Here is a 17,268-nt window from a genome sequence, read left to right as displayed (position 1 = left end):
ATGAACCATCTTTCTAGTAAAACTTTCTCCTGTTAGTACCTCAGTGAGGCACTGAGTGTGGATAATTTTGTTTGTTTTCTAGAGGTTCCAGAGAGTGATATGGTACCAGGAACGATTTTGGTATCAGAAGAAGAACTTAGTAGATGTATTGAAGATATATTTAAGGTTGGTAATTCAAGTCACTAATGTTTTTAGCTTGTATTTGTACTTAGTCTTTTATTTTTATTTTATTTATTTATTTATTTTTATTTTTATTTTTTGTTGAACCCAGGGGGCCTCATGCTCACTAGGCAAGTGTTCTACCCCTGAGCTATATTCTCAGCCCTTAAAATAATTTTACCTTTATTTTCTTTTACTTTTTGTATCAGGAATTGAATCCAGAGGTACTTAACCCCTAAGCTACATTCCCAGCCAATTTTATTTTTATTTTGAGACAGGACTCACTGAGTTGCTTAGGGCCTTGCCAAGTTTCTGAGGCCGGCTTTGAACTTGTAATCCTCCTGCCTAAGTCTCCTGAGCCACCGTGATCATAGGCGGGCACCATGGCACCTGGCAGTTTTGCCTTTTAATAGGTACTTTAAGAATTGGAATGACTAGTGAGCCATGGTGGCACACACCTGTAATCCCAGCGACTTGGGAGGCTGAGGTAGAAGGATCGCAAGTTCAAAGCCAGCCTCAGTAACTTAGCAACTCATTGAGACCCTGTCTCTAAATAAAATACAAAAAGGATTGGGGATGTGGCTCAGTGGTTATGTGCCCCTGGGTTCAATCCTTGGTATCAACATATAAATAAATAAAAATAAAATAAAAAATAAAAGGGTTTGTGGATATAACTCAGTGATGGAGTGCCCCTGGATTCAACCTCCAGTTAGATTCCTAACTGGCACACACTACTGATGAAAACTTATCTTGATGAAATTGACAGGCATTTTTCAGCACCATAGGCTTCCTAAAAGTATATGGTAATATCGAATCTACCTTATAACTTTTGTTGGTAATCTATCATAGAGAAGTTATTCTATACAAATGAATCCTGCAAATGACTACCTAAATATATAACCAAAATGAAAAAATATATAAATTGTATGTTTGCTATGATTGCAGTCTTATAAATATATATGAGATATATTTTCAGACAAAAACTAAATTCATGGTGTTAGAGCCAGATGGAGTTGGGATAAATATTCTTCTTTAAAGTTTATTTAAATAAATTTATAATATTTACTTTTGAAAATATTTACAACTTTCAAATTTTTATTCCAAGTGAAAAAGTATAGCTGCTTTGGAAAATAGTTCGGCATTTCCTCAAAAAGTTGAACATGGAGTTATCATATGACCCAGCAATTCCCCTCCTAAGTATATACCCAAGGAAAATGAAAATATGTTCACATAAAACCTGTATGTGAATGTTCAGAGCAGCATTATTTAAAATAACTACAATTTGGACACAAACTCATGTGTCTGTCAACTAATAATGGATAAACAATGTGCTATGTCTATGCAGTAGAATAGTTCTCAGCCATCAAAAGAAATGAAGTGTGTATGCATACTTGAGCATGGACAAATGATAAAAATTATGTGAAGTAAAAAAAGCCAGACACAAAAAACCACATGTTGTATAATTCCACTTTTATGAAATGTCCAGATTGGCAAATTTACAGACAAATAAAATAGATTTATCCTTTGTCCAGAGACAAAGGATAGAGATGAGAAATTGGGAGTGGCTGCTAATGAATATAGTGATTCTTTTTCTTTTTCTTCATTTATTTATTTATTTTTGATAGTACTAGTGATTGAACCCAGAGGCACTTTACCAGTGCCTTTTTTATTTTTTTTATTTTTTATTTTACCAACCCTTTTTTATTTTTTAATTTTATTTATTTTTTTATTTGAGACAGTGTCTTGCTAAATTTTCCTGGCTGGCCTGTAATCTGCAATCTAAGCATGGTGACACACACCTGTAATTCTAGCTGCTTGGAAGTCTGAGGCAGGAGGATTGCATGTTCAAGGCCAGCCTTATCAACTTAGCAAGACCGCATCTCAAAATAAAAATAAAAAGGCGTAGGGATATAGTTCAGTGGTAGGGTATTTTCCTATGATTCCTTAGTTTCTGGGTTTGATCCCCAGTACCACCAAATGACTCCCTAAAAAGATCAGTCTTATATTCTGTTCTAAATATTGGTAAGAAAAGATTTTGAGATTATGGAAAGACCAAGAAATTACACAGAGTAGTCTAGAAAGCAAATGCTCTGAATTAGAGAATAAGGCCCACTAACTTTCAGACTGTCTTATTCACTTATATCCCACCTAAGGAATATTGGGATGGAAAACTGTAAAATGGTTGGGTGTGGAGTATCAGACTTGTAAAGTACTGTAGAAACAGAGGGTAGGACAAATTGTGACTGAACTTCGGTGCAAACCCCCCGTAGTATTCCTTGGAAGCCAATAAACTGCCTTTCGAGGAAAAAGAGAGCAAAACAGAATTTCCTCCTTGTGAAGAAATTAGCCTCTAAAAAAAGAGAGAGAGATTTGTAAATAAATGCTTCCATTTATCCTATCCAGGGAACCCCTCGTAGCTTAGTGAACATTTTGGCCAATTTAAAACCTCCTAGAGAGGCAAGCAAACCATTAGTCTGCTGTGGATACTGGATTACATACCAGAGATTGGTATTGTCATGAAACCAGGAGGGTGTAGAAGGGTAATTATTCTCTCTACAAGTTTTTGGCAGCCCAGCTGCAGTTGGAAAACAGAGGAAATGTGTATATTGGAGGAAAATGGTAAACACTGTAAAATTTAGCAACAACGGGTGTATTGCCTTCATTAACTTTCTGCTAATACTAAATTATAGAGTACTGCTCAAAGGCAGGAAATAAGGAAAACATCTGGGATAGTTGCATTGATTCAGCCTCTCAGTAGGAAACAAGGGCATTTAGTCTGAGAGATGCTTTGGGGAACATTTCCAACTCTGTTTTTCTTTCTTTCTTTTTCTTCTTGTTGATAGACTTATTGAGATAAAATTCACAAAACTTACAGTCCACCCATTTCAAGTATGCAGTTTATTTTTTATTATATTCATAGAGTTGTACAATCATCACCAAATCTAATTTTAGAAGATTTTTGTCCTCCGTAAAAGAAACCCCATATCCGTTAACTGTCATTCCTTATTCTCTCTCCCCTGCTCTAGCCATAGGCAACCCACTAATGCACTTTGTGCCTCTATGGCTTTCCTGTTTCATACATCTCCATATATAAGGATCTAAAGTGTGTGGTGTTAGCATGGTATTTTTGAGGTTCATCCATATTGTAGATGAAGCAGACCTTTGTTCCTTCTTATTGTCCTAATAGTGTTTCATTGTATGGATATACCTATTTTCTTTATCCATTCCTCTGTTGATGATTTTTGGGTTGTTTCTACCATTTGGTTCTTACAAATAATATTGCTGTAAATACTGGTGTACAGTGTGGTCTATGTGTATTTTTTATTTCTCTCTAGGTACACATATACCTCCCTAGGCATGCACTTGTTGGATCATATGGTGACCCTATTTAACCTTTCGAGGACTTGCCAAACTGTTTGCCCAACATTTTACATTCCTACCAGCAGTCTATTAGGGTTCCAAGACTCGATATGCTGGCCAATTCTTGTTATTGCCTATTTTTTTGCATAACCCTTCTAATTGGTAAAAAGTACCATCTCACTGTGGCTTTGATTTATATTCTCTAATAGCTAATTATATTTAACAGTTTTTCATATGCTTATTAGTTATTTGCATGTTTGGAGAAATGTCTATCAGGACTCATTGCCCTCCCTTCCCCATTCACTTTGGCCCTTTATCCCTGAGCTACATCTTCAGTTCCCCTTTTTGTTTTTAATTTTTTTTTCTTTTTAATTTTGAGACAGGGTCTTGCTGAGTTGCTGAGACTGGCCTTGAACTTGAGATCCTCCTGCCTCAGCCTCCTGAGTTGCTTGGGTTAACAGACATGTACTACCATGCCCAATTCCTTTGTTCTTTTTTACTTATTTATTTATTTACTTACTTACTTACTTGCTTACTTACCAGGAATTGAACCCAGAAGTGCTTAACCACTGAATCACATCCCCAACCATTTTTTTTTTTTTTATTGTAAACAAATGGGATACATGTTGTTCTCTGTTGTACATGGCGTAAAGGCATACCATTTGGTGTAATCATAAATTTACATAGGGTAATGTTGTTTGATTCATTCTGTTATTTTTTTCCCCTTCCCCCCACCCCTCCCACCCCTCTTTTCCCTCTATACAGTCCTTCCTTCCTCCATTCTTGCCCCCCTCCCTAACCCTAACTCTAACCCTAACACTAACCCCTCCCACCCCCCATTATGTGTCATCATCCACTTATTAGCGATATCATTCTTCCTTTGGTTTTTTGAGATTGGCTTATCTCACTTAGCATGATATTCTCCAGTTTCATCCATTTGCCTGCAAATGCCATAATTTTATCATTCTTTATGGCTGAGTAATATTCCAGGTTATATTATTACCACATATTTCTTTATCCATTCATCAATTGAAGACATCTAGGTTGGTTCCACAATCTGGCTATTGTGAACTGAGCAGCTATGAACATGATGTGGCTGTATCTCTGTAATATGCTGATTTTAAGTCCTTTGGGTATCGGCAAGGAGTGGGTAGCTGGGTCAAATGGTGGTTCCTTCCAAGTTTTCTAAGGAGTCTCCACACTGCGTTCCAGAGTGGCTGACAATATTTTCAGCCCCACCAGCATGTAAGAGTGTACCTTTCTCCCCACATCCTCGCCAACACCTGTTTGTTGCTTGTATTCTTGATAATCGCCATTCTAATTGGGGTGAGATGGAATCTTAGGGTGGTTTGATTTGCATTTCTCTTATTACTAGAGATGTTGAACATTTTTCCATATGTTTGTTGATTGCTTGTACTCTTCTTCTGTGAAGTGTCTGTTCATTTCCTTAGCCCATTGTCAATTGGATTATTTGCATTCTTGGTGTTGAGTTTTTTGAGTTCTTATAGATTCTGGAGATTAAGCGCTCTATCTGAAGTATGATTGGCAAAGATTTCTCCCACTCTGTAGGCTCTTTCTTCACATTGCTGATAGTTTCCTTTGCTGAGAGAAAGCTTTTAGTTTGAATCTATTCCAGTTATTAATTCTTGCTTTTATTTCTTGTGCTATGGGAGTCCTGTTGAGAAGTCTGGTCCTAAGGCTGACATGTTGAAGATCTGGACCTACTTTTTCTTCTATAAGATGCAAGGGTCTCTGGTCTGATTCCGAGGTCCTTAATCCATTTTGAGTTTAGTTTTGTGCATGGTGAGAGATATGGGTTTAGTTTCATTCTGTTGCATATGGATTTCCAATTCTCCCAGCACCATTTGTTGAAGAGGCTATCTTTTCTCCATTGCATATTTTTGGCCCCTTTGTCTAGTATGAGAAAATTGTATTTATTGGGTTTGTGTCCGTGTCCATCTATTCTGTACCATTGATCCACCTTTCTATTTTGGTACCAATACCATGGACCGTTTTTGTTACGATTGCTTTGTAGTAGAGTTGAAGATCTGGTATTGCGATACCCCCTGCTTCACTCTTTCTGCCAAGGATTGCTTTAGCTATTCTGGGTTTTTTATTCTTCCAGATGAATTTCATAATTGCTTGCTCTATTTCTGTAAGGTACATCATTGGGATTTTAATTGGAATTGCATTGAATCTGTATAGCACTTTTGGTAGTATGGCCATTTTGACAATATTAATTCTTCCTATCCAAGAACATGGGAGATCTTTCCATCTTCTAAGGTTTTCTTTAATTTCTTTCTTTAGTGTTCTGTAGTTCTCATTGTAGAGGTCTTTCACCTCTTTTGTGAGATTGATTCCCAAGTATTCTATTTTTTTCGAAGCTATTGTGAATGGGGTAGTTTTCCTGAGTTCTCTTTATGAAGATTCATCGCTTATGTATAAAAATGCCTTAGATTTATGTGCATTGATCTTATATCCCGCCACTTTACTGAATTCACTTATGAGATCTAAAAGTTTTCTGGTGGAATTTCCTGGTTCCTCTAAGTATACAATCATATCATCAGCAAATAGGGATAGTTTGAGTTCTTCTTTTCCTATTTGTATCCCTTTAATTTCTTTGGTCTGTCTAATTGCTCTGGCTAGAGTTTCAAGGACGATATTGAATAGAAGTGGTGAAGAGGGCATCCCTGCCTTGTTCCAGTTTTTAGAGGGAATGCTTTCAGTTTTTCACCATTTAGAATGATATTAGCCATGGGCTTAGCGTAGATGGCCTTTACAATGTTAAGGAATGTTCCCACTATCCCTATTTTTTCTAGTGTTTTGAGCATGAAGGGGTGCTGTATTTTATCAAATGCTTTTTCTGCATCTACCGAAATAATCATGTGATTCTTGACTTTAAGTCTATTGATATGGTGAATGACATTTATTGATTTCCTGATGTTGAACCAACCTTGCATCCTTGGGATGAAACCCACTTGATCATGGTGCACTATCTTTTTAATATGTTTTTGTATGTGATTTGCTAAAATTTTGTTGAGAATTTTTGCGTCGATGTTCATTAAGGATATTGGTCTGAAATTTTCTTTCCTCGATGTGTCTCTGTCTGGTTTAGGTATCAGGGTAATATTGGCTTCATAGAATGAGTTTGGGAGGGTTCCCTCCTCTTCTATTTTATGGAATACTTTGAGAAGTATTGGAATGAGCTCTTCTTTAAAGGTTTTGTAGAACTCGGCTGAGAACCCATCTGGTCCTGGACTTTTCTTTGTTGGTAGGCTATTGATGACTTCTTCTATTTCATAACTTGAAATTGGTCTATTTAAATTGTGTATGTCCTCCTCGTTCAGTTTAGGCAATTCATATGTCTCTAGAAACCTGTTGATGTCTTCAAAATTTTCTATATTGTTGGAGTATAGATTTTCAAAATAGCTTCTAATTATGTTTTGTATTTCAGTCGTGTCTGTTGTGATATTTCCTTGTTCATTCCAAATTTTAGTGATTTGGGTTTTCTCTCGTCTTCTCTTTGTTAGTGTGGCTAAAGGTTTATCAATTTTGTTTATTTTTTCGAAGAACCAACTATTTATTTTGTCAATTTTTTGTATTGTTTCTTTTGTTTCAATTTCGTTGATTTCAGCTCTGAGTTTAACTATTTCCTGTCTTCTACTACTTTTGGTGTTGGTGTGTTCTTGTTTTTCTAGGGCTTTGAGCTGTAGTGTTAGGTCGTTTATTTTTTGAGTTTTACTTCTTTTATTAAATGCGCTCCATGAAATAAATCTTCCTCTAAGTACTGCTTTCATAGTGTCCCAGAGATTTTGATATGATGTTTCTTTGTTCTCATTTACCTCTAAGAATTTTTAATTTCCTTCCTAATATCTTCTGTTATCCATTCATCATATAATAGCATATTGTTTAATCTCCAGGTGTTGGAGTAGTTTCTGTTTTTTACTCTTTCATTTATTTCTAACTTCAATCCATTATGATCTGATAGAATACAAGGTAGTGTCTCTATCATCTTGTATTTGCTGACATTAGCTTTGTGGCATAATATATGGTCTATTTTAGAGAAGGATCCATGTGCTGCTGAGAAGAAAGTGTATTTGCTCTTGGTTGAATGGTATATTCTATAAATGTCTGTTAAGTCTAAATTATTGATTGTGTTATTGAGATCTATGGTTTCTTTGTTCAATTTTTGTTTGGAAGATCTGTCCAGTGGTGAGAGAGGCGTGTTAAAATCACCTAGTATTATTGTGTTATGGTCTATTTGGTTTCTAAAATTGAGAAGGATTTGTTTCACATACATGGATGAGCCACTGTTTGGGGCATAGATGTTTATGATTGTTATATCTTGCTGATTTATGCTTCCCTTAAACAGTATGAAATGTCCTTCTTTATCCCTTCTGACTAACATTGGCTTGAAGTCCACATTATCTGAAATGAGGATGGATACTCCAGCTTTTTTGCTGAGTCCATGTGCATGGTATGTTTTTCCCCATCCTTTCACCTTTAGTCTATGGGTATCTCTTTCTATGAGGTGAGTCTTTGCAAGCAACATATTGTTGGATCTTTCTTTTTAATCCAATCTGCCAGTCTATGTCTTTTGATTGATGAATTCAGGCCATTAACATTCAGGGTTATTATTGAGATATGATTTGTATTCCCGGTCATTTGGTTCATATTTAAAATTTTATTTATTTATTTATTTATTTTTTGACACATCTTGGTTCCTCCTTTATTTGACAGTTCCTTTAGGGTAATTCCTCCCTTTGCTGATATGCTTCTTTGTTTTTTATCTCTTCTTCATGGAATATTTTGCTGAGAATGTTCTGTAATGCTGGCTTTCTTTTTGTAAATTCTTTTAGCTTTTGTTTATCATGGAATTATTTTATTTCATCGTCAAATTTGAAGGTAAGTTTTGCTGGGTATAAGATTCTTGGTTGGCATCCATTTTCTTTCAGAGCTTGAAAAATGTTGTTCCAGGCCCTTCTAGCTTTTAGGGTCTGGATTGAAAAATCTGCTGATATCCGTATTGGTTTCCCCCTGAATGTAATTTGGTTCTTTTCTCTCACAGCCTTTAAAATTCTGTCTTTATTTTGTATGTTAGGTATTTTCATTATAATGTGCCATGGTGTGGGTCTGTTGTAATTTTGTGTATTTGGAGTCCTATAAGCCTCTTGGACTTGATTTTCCATTTCATTCTTCAGATTTGGGAAATTTTCTGATATTATTTCATTGAATAGATTATTCATTCCTTTGGTTTGTTTCTCTAAGCCTTCCTCAATCCCAATAATTCTCAAATTTGGCCTTTTCATGATATCCCATAGTTCTTGCAGATTCTGTTCATGATTTCTTACCATCTTCTCTGTTTGTTCAACTTTGCTTTCGAGATTAAATATTTTGTCTTCAATATCTGAAGTTCTGTCTTCCCGGTGTTCTATCCTATTGGTTATGCTTTCTATGGAGTTCTTAATTTGGTTTATTGTTTCCTTCATTTCAAGGATTTCTGTTTGGTTTTTATTCAATATCTCTAACTCTTTATTGAAATGATCTTTTGCTTCCTGTATTTGCTCTTTTAACTGTCGATTGGTGCTATCATTCAATGCCTGCATTTGCTCTTTCATCTCATCATTCAATGCCTGCATTTGCTCTTTCATCTCATCGTTTGCTTCCCTAATCATTTTAATTATGTACATTCTGAACTCCCTTTCTGTCATTTCTTCTGCCATGTTGTCGTTGGATTTTATTGATGTAACATCTAGATTTGTAATGTTCAGGAATCAGTGGGTCATTAAGATATTGCAGATTTCCTCTATTGACTTATAATGTCCCTGAAGATTGCTAGTATATCCCCTCTTATCCTTCAGTAGCCTGCAGTCTTGGAGGAAGTTGATAATGCGGAGCTCCACGAAGAAACTGCCTCTCTAGGGGTGGTGACCCTCAGGTGGCGTATATTCCCTGCTAGTGGGCAGAGGTCATCCAACGGGGGACTAGGCTGCGGGCTGAGGCAAGTCCTGTTTGTGCCTGTGTCTCTGGTTTAACCGTCCCTGTGGGAAAACCTCACCCGGCAGGGAAGACTCACTCCGTGGGGACGTCTTGCTGATCAGTTCCCCTCCTAGAGGTTCCCCTCAATCTACAACTACCGCCTGGGTTGGGCTGTCTTCCTCTGCAATGTTCCCAGGGGCCCGGACCTACCTCCTGGGCCTGGGAGCCTCACCCTTTGCAGGCGAGTCTCCTTAGGCTGCCTCTCCCAGAGAATCTGCCCGCAGTCCTGGAAACTTCGTTCCGCCCCTAGGCGTGTCTCTGTGCGGCTCTTCCAGCAAGAAGCCACCTAGCTCCTGGGACCCTGCTCTGCACCTAATCACCTGGCTATGCGGCCCCTCCTCTGAGCCGCCACCTGGAGCCCCGTACAGTAGCTCCGATACCCAGAGACCCGCCACACACCTCCTCCTCCAGACAGCAGCCGGGTTTCCGACGCAGTCACTAGGAGCCCAAGCAACTCACTTCGAGTCTCCTCCTCCCGCCAACCGCCCCTAGCCCTAGGCAGTCACTCCAAGTCCAAGTGACCCACCCTGTTTCTCCTCCTCCTCCTCGGGGTAGCCCCCTGGGTGTTCAGGAGCAGTGGCTCCGAGACCAAGTGACCCACCACACTCCTCCTCCAGGCAGGCCACTGGTGTTCAGGAGCGGTTGCTTTTAGTCCAGTCATCTCACCACTCGCCTCCTCCTCTGGCAACCACCTGTGGCTCAGATGCAGTCACTCCTAGACCAAGCGACCTGCCGCACTTCTCCTCTTCCTCCGGGCAACCCCCCTGTGTTCAGGAGCGGTCGTTCTGAGTTCAAACAGCTCGCCACGCAGCTCCTCCTCTGGCAACTGCCTGTGGCTCTGATGCAGTCACTCCTAGACCAAGCGACCCGCTGCGCTTCTCCTCTTCCTCCGGGCAACCCCCCAGTGTTCAGAAGCGGTCGTTCTGGGTCTAAACAGCTCGCCACGCAGCTCCTCATCAGGAAGCCGCCCGGAGCCCCAGTAGTTGCTCCGAGTCCAAGCGCTGTGCTCCCCAACCATTTTTTAAATATTTTATCTAGAAGCAGGGTCTCATTGAGTTGTTTAGTCCCTTGCTAAGTTGCTGAGGCTGGCTTTGAACTCACAATCCTCCTGCCTCAGCCTCCCGAGGTACTGGGATTGCAAGCATGTACCACGGTGCTCTGCTCCTTCATTCATTTTTGGATTGGGTTATTTATCTTTATTACTGGTGGGTTGGGTAGGACTCCTGGCTCACCAATAGCTCTCTCCAGAGAAATCCTCCTCACCAATCTCCTCCTAGTCTCTACAGTTTTGATCCTTCTTCACTCTTCTTCTGGGTGAGGAGTGTTTGTAGTTCATCTGGATATATACTTTGGAGTTTTAGGTCTGTTTTGATTTGGTACCTCACTTGGCACTTCCAGTTTGACATCCTGTGTCACACGTGCTATTACAGCCACCATCCTGCTGCTGTCTCCAAGACTGTGCACTAACTGCAAGCCCCTCTGTCCTTAGAGCAAGTTTTATTTTTACTTTACACACAATCCTGACCATATTGGTTATCTGATGTATAAAATTATTTTTTTGTGGTACTAGGGATTGAGCCTAAGGGCTCACATTGCTAAGCAGACATTCTACAATGGAGCTACACCCCCAGCCCTTTATCATTTTTTTTTTAAGTTGTAGATGGACATAATACCTTTATTTATTTTTATGTAGTGCTGAGGATCAAACCCAGTGCCTCACACATGCTAGGCAAGTGCTCCACCAGTGAGCCACAACCTTAGCCTGCCCTAGCCCTTTTTGTTCTTTATTTTGAGTGAGGATCTTTCTAAGTTCTGTAGGCTAGCCTTGAATTTTCAATCCTTCTGCCTCAACCTGCCTAGTAGCTGGGATTACAGGTTTGTGCTATTGTCTTGTCAGAATTAGAAGTAACAGATTAGAAATTAGTTAGATTAAATAAGACACAATAACAAAAGAATGCCAGTAGAGAAGAATGAGAAAGGACACAAAAACTACCCAAAAGAGCATAATAATTTGAAAATCAAAGTGTGTTAGGGATGATATGTTCAGTATACTTTGTTTAAAAGCAGGGACTAGAAATGTTTTGTTCTGAAAGCATTAAAATATAAATACACCTTGGTATTTAAAGAAATAAACCATAACTCTCAATGAAAACAATTTATTTTCAGTGTTAGTGATTGAACCCAGGGCCTGGTGCATGTTAAGCAAGTGCTGTACCACTAAGTAGCACCCCCAGCCCTCTGAATGAAACTTTTATGGAGGGAACAATGACAAGGTAAGGCTTTTTCAGACTTGCATCCTTCAAGTGCAGCAGAGAGCAGAACAGCATGGTTATGATAGCTCAGGTGGGCCAGGTGGAAAGTTGTCAACATATAGGTATATATAGGTGCTAGTTAAATTGAATTGAAAACTTGGTATAATCACTTATACTTCATCTGCATTAGTAATTCTCTTTTATTTCTATATAATCTGTACCTTACATCTGATAAAATTATTTAAGCCAAAGAGGGCTATATAGCTCAAATAACTTAGTTCAGTGGCTCTTCATTCCTTCTCCTAACTTAAGTGTCTGAGGGTTAGTACCTCCGATGCTTAAATTCTTCATTCTCCTGGGCATGAGAGGGATTAATGGGATGCTTCTTTGCCTAGGGAGGTGAAGAGAGGCCTAGATTGCACAGAGACTGGCTTGGGGTAGGATGAGGTAAGAGAATTTCAGTTCTTTTGTTACAATAATTCTTCTTCTTTCTTTTTTGTGGTGCTTGGTATTGAACCAAGGTCCTGCACTTGTGAGGCAAGTGCCATACCTCTGACCTAAATCTCCAGCCTTGCAATTTTTTGTTTTGGTTCTTTTTTAGTTATACGTGACAGTAGAATCCATTTTGATATAATTATACATGCAGTTCTTTTTATTTGGACATTTTCTTGCTCTTAAGGGAACAGACCTTCTCATGTGGGGCGAAATGTTTCCTTTCGTTCTTTGCACTACTTGCCTGAAGCTTCCTAAATGCAGAAGAAATGTCAGAGTAGGAAAGACTAGAAGGTATTTAATTAGTTTATTTTATACGTTCTCATTTTCATTTTATCTATTTCCAGATTCAGGGAATCTTCACTTTAATTATCCAAGTCTTATTTCCCATCTTAATTTAATGAATTTCTAATTACAGTTACTTTGTCGGATTGGGCATTTGACTCCTCTTTCTGAATTTCTAATTAGTTGTACAGAGTAAGTTAGAATAATATAAAATTTTAGAATTGGAAGTAACTTTAAAAATAATTTAGTATAACGCTTCACTTAAAAAAGAAATACAGCCTTTACAATTGCCCTTTGGTATCCCTTATGTAATTGGTTCCAGCACCCCGAGTATACCAAAATCCAAGGATGCTCAAGTCCCTTATATAAAATGGTGTAGATTTTAATGTCTATGTACAAGCTCCCATATACTTTAAATTATCACAATATTAATTGTAATACCTAATACAATGTAAATGCTACATAGTTATTTAATATTTGTTCGGGTATAATGATAAGGAAAAAACATCTGCATGTTCAATACAATTTTTTTTCCCAAATATTCTTAGTCGTGATTGAAATTATGGAATGGAATTTGTAGATATTGAAGGCTGACTATATACTTAAGAGAAGTTTTAGGGGCTTAGAGTGTAGCTTAGTGGTAGAGGGCTTGCCAACCCCCAGCACCACAAAACTAAATAAAATAAGAGCAGTTTTAGGTTTACAGCAAAATTAAGCTGAAAATACAAAGTTCCCATCAATCTGCCCCCAGACAGCCTCCCCTACTAGCAATATCCTGCACCAGAGTATTACATTTGTTAGGATTGACGAACCTACATTGATACATCGGCATCACCCAAAGTCTGCAGTTTACATTAGGGTTCACTTTTGGTATTGTACATTTCATGGATTTTGATAAATTAACTCTTTATTTTATAGTAAAAGAAACAGAATCAAAGATTGTTTGAAGAACTAGGTACTTATAGTTTGTGAATGGTGTAGCTGATCTGGGAATCAATCTTTCCTTCTCTGTCTTTCTCACTATCTCTTTTTCAGTGTTTAGAAAACATAATATTTGCACATGGTACAAATTAAGGAGTGTAAAAGGTTTTATAGCAAAAAGTTAGTCTCCTCACCTGGGTCCCTCTCTAAAACAGTTCTTTCTGGAAATTTCCACCTATAATTGAACTGTGACCTTGTATTTCAAAGCAAAGAACTAAAAGAAGTACCCTTCAAATCTGTGGGAGTTACAGATGTTTGATTTTCTAAAAGCTACATCTCAGAATCTGTGGTGTGGTATAGAGAAAAACACCAGGGCCTTTGAATTGGACATACCTAGGTTGGAATCTGTTTTGTGTGTGTGTACCAGAGATTGAACCCAGGGGCACTTAACCACTGAGCCATATCCCCAGCCCTTTTTTTATATTTTATTTTGAGACAAGGTCTTGCTAAGTTGCTTAGAGCCTCACTAAGTTGCTGAGGCTAGCCTTGAACTTGCAATCCTCCTGCCTCAGCCTCCCAAGCTGCTGGGATTACAGGCATATGCTACCACACCTGGCTGGAATTTGTCTCAAAGGTCGACTATCCATGTGACTTTTATCTTATTTCACACTCAGTTGTGGGGATGAACTAAGGTAACTTTTGGTAGGTTCATAACATACTACAGCAGCACATAAGTGCTCAAAAAACTGTCAGTTCCTTTTTGGCTCAGGGAAACTTTTTTAAAAAGACAATTTTATGCAATATGTTCTGAAAGCATGCACAGTGCAAAATAGTTGCTATATTAGGTAACATGCCTTGTTCTTTTTCTTCTCACATGTCTTAATTAAACTCCACAAGTACATTAGAAGTTCTGGAACACTACTATCAAAAGGATCACAGTAATGTTATAGAATGCAGTATTTGACTAGTTTAATCTTTAAATAGGGGTAAAACAAGTTCCAGCCTGTACTGAATTTCAGGGTTAGTATTAGGCAGCTTGATTCTGAATAAACTCATCAAGTTTGTATTTCCACACGTATACATCTCTATAAAAGATGAAATCATACATTAAGAAAACAGCTCCATTTACTGTAGTAATTAAATGTAGGAATAAATTGAACATTTGCATGGGGCTGTGCATTTTACAAAATACTTGAATATGAACTATCTTATTGGGTCCTTATACCAAAAGCATAAAATCTACATTGTAAATGAGAAAAATGAGACTGAGAGATTTAAGTATCTGGTCCATGTTTTACTCACTCAGTGTAGGATTTGGGGCAGTCAAATAGATGACAGAGGTAAAATTCACACCCAAGTGTCCTGACTCCTGACTTCCTGGTGCTCTTTCAGTGGACAGCAGTCTCTGAGGCATGTGCTTAACAATGTAATGGAAGTCTCTGAAATGAGAAGTGGAGCATGTGAGGTTGCCTTTCCATTTGTCTTATTTTGTTGCTCTGAAACAAACACATTTTCAGTATTTTTGACCAAGTTTTTTTTTCACTCTTAAAAGAATCTAAATTTTTAGTAAATCCTTCCAGAGAAGTTTCAATCTCCAGATATTAAATATAGATGAATTAACTAATATAAAATCCAGTCTCTTTTGTTCAAACTGCTTTCCCTTCCATGGCTGAAGTCCTATGATTCTGTTAATTACCACTGATTGAATAGTCTCCACCTTCAGCATTGAAAAAAAAAAAAAAGAAAGAAAATACACAGGACCGTGTAACATACCCATAAATTTGAGATTTTGAGAAAATAAGTAGCAATCCTCTTTGTTCTAATTCTTTGATTCAGTCAGTCATAAAAATGTTTACCAAGAACCTATGGATGCTAGATACCTTGCCAGGTTTACAAATGCAGCAGTAACTAAGATCCACCACTGCCTTCAAGGAGTTCCCAGGAAGTAGACAAGGAGTGACAGTAGTATATAGCTCGTAGTGGAGAATATCAGAAGTAAGACTATCTCTTGGCAGAGAGCAGTCCTCTGAGCTTAGATGAAAGGTTCTAAGGCCCACAGACACCTCATCTCACAGCTGGATCTGTGAACAAAAGCTGAGTTCCAGTCAGAAAGGAATGTGCAAATCCCCCAGAAAGGAACAAAGAAATCCCGAGTGCCACTGGGGTCATTGGTACCAGTCTGTTTCCTTGTCCAGTCTGCTCTGAGCCATTATGATTTTCATAGATCTATGCTGGCCTCTTATTTTTCCCATCAGCTCTTCCTACATGTTTATACTAGAAAACCACAGGTAGATACAGAAGTTCATCTTTCCTTCAAAGCATCCTTTCACTCTCCCTCCAAAAGGCTTTTCCATTCTGAACAATTGAAAAGCTTCCTTCCGAGACTCTCTCCCTTCCGTGCTTGAACTTTCCCATCTCTTAGTTATTTTGTTTGGTGTTACCAGTTGTATAAATACCTTGAGTAACCAGAAAACCTTTCAACTACACAGGACTTCATCTTCTGTTTTTTGCCATTGCCAGGGGGCTAACCCAGGGCCTGTCACATGCTAAGGCAAGTGCTCTACCACTGAGCTACACCTCCAGCCCAGGATTTCATCTTAAAAATACTAACTGCACAATTGATAGAGCAGAAAACTTGTGAGGAGGGGTTAAACATTTGCTTTATCTCGGTCAGGTTGAAAGTGCAAATGTTTCAACTTTATCTGGAGAGATGGTTTATTTTCGTCAACTTGTTTTACTTTTTTTTTTTTCCAAGTGCTGGGGATTGAACCCAGGGCCTTGTGCTTGTGAGGCAAGTACTCTACCAACTGAGCTATATCCCTAGCTCTGTTTTACTTCTTAAAGACTGAGGTACCAAAAGTGTTCAAAGAAAATGAGCAAATTTACAGTCAAGTCAGAAAATGATAGATTTGAGAGAGATATTAAAGCATGATTAATCCAACCCCCTCATTTAACAGATAGGGAAGCAGATCCAAAAGAGGCCAATTGATTTGTGTTAAGTAATATAAGTGGTCAGTGGAATATTTACAAATGACTTGATGTGATAAATGCTCAACAGTTATACCACAGGAAAAGGAAACTTCCAATGACATGCTTTGTAGGAATATTTTTACTACAGGTAGAAACATATGTGAAGTATTAGATAGTACTTCAGAACTGAATTCTCATCCCACTTTGCCCCCAGTTGAGCAGGGAAGACCATCTCCCCCAAAAAACAAACTCACTAGAAAGATATTACACATAAACACAGTCCAAGGAGATTCCACGTGTCTAGATGTTAGGGCACAGAGCAGGGGCAGGAAGGCCCCTCACATCAGTGGAGCAGGAACATTGGACATACCGTTCCTTTACTGCTTCCTCAGTCAGCATGTCACCAGTCTAGTGTGGAGGAGACTGGAAGGAACTGGCCCCGGTATGATTTCATGGAAAGGACAATTTTCTCTCTGGGGTGTTTGGTGCATTGTCAGTGCTGGCGCCAAGAGATCATGGTGCAGCATTGGCTGATCAGTCACCAATGTTCCTGAATAGGTTTTAAACCGCAGATGTAAACCAGTGATCAGAGAAGTTCACATTAAGGGAGAAATGACCAATTCTCCTTTGGGACTGTAAGTAGAGGATAACATTAAATGTTAGGGGTAGACCAAACCTTTAAACTGCATGTGAGTTCAGTACTATGCACATTATTAAAAAGAGGGGGCTGTCCTAGAAAAGTGCAGGCTAGGTCATGGCCCTGGAGATCTACTGGAAGACTTCGTAGAAG

The 17,268-nt window shown here is 38.5% G+C and overlaps 1 protein-coding gene across 1 annotated transcript in view; it reads left to right on the top strand.

Moving 5' to 3' along the window:
• The window catches only part of Tango6 (transport and golgi organization 6 homolog), a 171,538-nt gene that overhangs the window by 18,390 nt on the left and 135,880 nt on the right, over positions 1–17,268 (top strand). The window contains 1 exon segment of the mRNA XM_047530021.1: positions 83–165. Coding sequence (XP_047385977.1) covers positions 83–165 — 83 coding nt within the window.

Source organism: Sciurus carolinensis, chromosome 16 (genome assembly GCF_902686445.1).
Source record: "Sciurus carolinensis chromosome 16, mSciCar1.2, whole genome shotgun sequence".
Taxonomy (NCBI): domain Eukaryota; kingdom Metazoa; phylum Chordata; class Mammalia; order Rodentia; family Sciuridae; genus Sciurus; species Sciurus carolinensis.
The sequence above is the reverse complement of the archived record's forward strand: the minus strand, read 5'-3'. Positions and strand labels throughout refer to the sequence as shown.